This window comes from Otolemur garnettii, unplaced genomic scaffold (assembly GCF_000181295.1).
Source record: "Otolemur garnettii isolate 467f Iridium unplaced genomic scaffold, OtoGar3 scaffold00052, whole genome shotgun sequence".
NCBI classification, from domain to species: domain Eukaryota; kingdom Metazoa; phylum Chordata; class Mammalia; order Primates; family Galagidae; genus Otolemur; species Otolemur garnettii.
In genome coordinates, this window is record NW_003852447.1 from 196001 (window position 1) to 197773 (window position 1773).

The following is a 1773-nucleotide window of genomic DNA, read 5'->3' on the forward strand; positions in this document are numbered from 1 at the left end:
AAAAAAAAAAGGAACATCAGTAGATCTCCAATCATATTTTTTCTCTTGATATTTTATTTTATAATACTAAGATCTAAGTTTCAGAGTAAACCAGAAATGGATAAAAGGGTGGTTGTTGTTGATTACTGAGTATTTTGAAAAACATAGATTATTAGAATTTGTCATCTGATTTGAACTTATAAAAATAAATTATATTAAAAATCAGTTAAATTATGTCACAGATATTTTCATACCAACCTGACTGACTATATCGACTTTCCAGCGATATAACTTTCACATTATCCATGGGATAATTTTCAGCCAAAACCTCTTCTGGTTCATCATTTTCAACTACAGTATTTTGATCCAATGTCTGTTTGGGGAATGATAATTCTGTTTCCTTTGGAATGTTCTGGAAGCTCCAAGGGTTGTCAAAATTACCCAAGAACTTTTTCAAATATGGCAAGGTTAGAGAATCATCTGTTTTCTCTAAGACTCTTTCGTTATCTATTTGATCTTCAGTTTCCATAGTTTTTATCATTTGTATTTCTTGTTCCTTATGAGGGTCAAATTCACTTGTTGGAGGATGTTCACGTTTATCTTCTTCACCATCTTCGTTTTTTCCATCATCTGATATAATTTGATGTTCATTGGCATATGCGAAGCCTAGGAGCCCAAAGCCAAAATCAAACCAATTTGGCTTGAGAACTGAGCTATCGTTGGTAATTTTATCTTCTTTTCCAGATAATATTTCTGTACATGGAACTGTGGCTTCTTCCTCAGATGATATGGAATTGGGAACATCTTGTAGTGGTGGATCGCTTTCTTTGGACAACAATTCAAGCTCTGTATCCTCATCTCCAAAACCTAAATAACTTGTAAATCCACCACCAAACCAACCAGTGGCTTGAGGTTTAAGAGAGTGCTCTGACTCAGATACAAGTTCAGACTGTTTATCTGGCACAGAGTCAAGTTCTGATGGATGTTCTTTCTTTTGCTCTGTTTGGTATTCACCATTATTTAATTCCTCTTGGTCATCCTCACCTTCCACTGCTATTTGTCTGCTGTGAAATGAGCCTTCTTGTACAGGTTCAATAACTGATTCAAAAGGCTTCTCTTCAGCTTGTCCACTTCCCGATCCAAACCATCCTGTTACTTCAGGCACAGCTGAGGATGGTGAGACATGATCCTCTTCTGTTATGTGATCCTGTTCCACACTTTCAGCTTCTGCTTCTCCCCAGTCTTGTGGCTCACTGGTACTTCTGATGTCTTCAGGAGCCTCTGATGCTGGAAATTGGTCTTCAAACCAGTTATTTTCAGAAGTTGCATAAAATCCAGATTCTATCTCCAAATCGTTTTCATATATACTAAATATTTGGTCTTTATCTTCTTCATATGCATATATATTTTCACCTTTATCACTGTTTAACTCACTATCTTCAAATGTGTAGCTTTCTCCAAGAAGACAAAGAAAGTCAGATTCCTAAAAGGAAAAACAAGTATGATTGACATAAATGCGCTAAAGCTCCTTGTTTCTCCCTGAGTCATTTAAAATGAATGACTATGATTTTCCCAAGACCACACAGCTACCTCAACAACAGAGCAAAAATGGAAATCAAATCTTCTAATTTCAAACACTTATATCACAACTGACTTCTACAAACGATCTAAACCTAAATAAAAATAGCACTCCTTCTGCATTATGGTTATTTGTTATTTTATTTATTTATTTATTTATTTTATTATTATTTTTGAATCTGTCTTACTTTATTGCCCTTGGTAGAGTATAGAGTG

The 1773-nt window shown here is 34.9% G+C and overlaps 1 protein-coding gene across 1 annotated transcript in view; it reads right to left on the reverse strand.

Annotated features, from left to right (window-relative positions):
* MIA2 (melanoma inhibitory activity 2) overlaps positions 1–1773 on the reverse strand; it is a 96853-nt gene that overhangs the window by 82425 nt on the left and 12655 nt on the right. The window contains exon 4 of the mRNA XM_023514394.1: positions 238–1462. Within this exon, the coding sequence (XP_023370162.1) occupies positions 238–1462 (1225 nt within the window). The remainder of the gene's footprint in view (positions 1–237; positions 1463–1773) is intronic.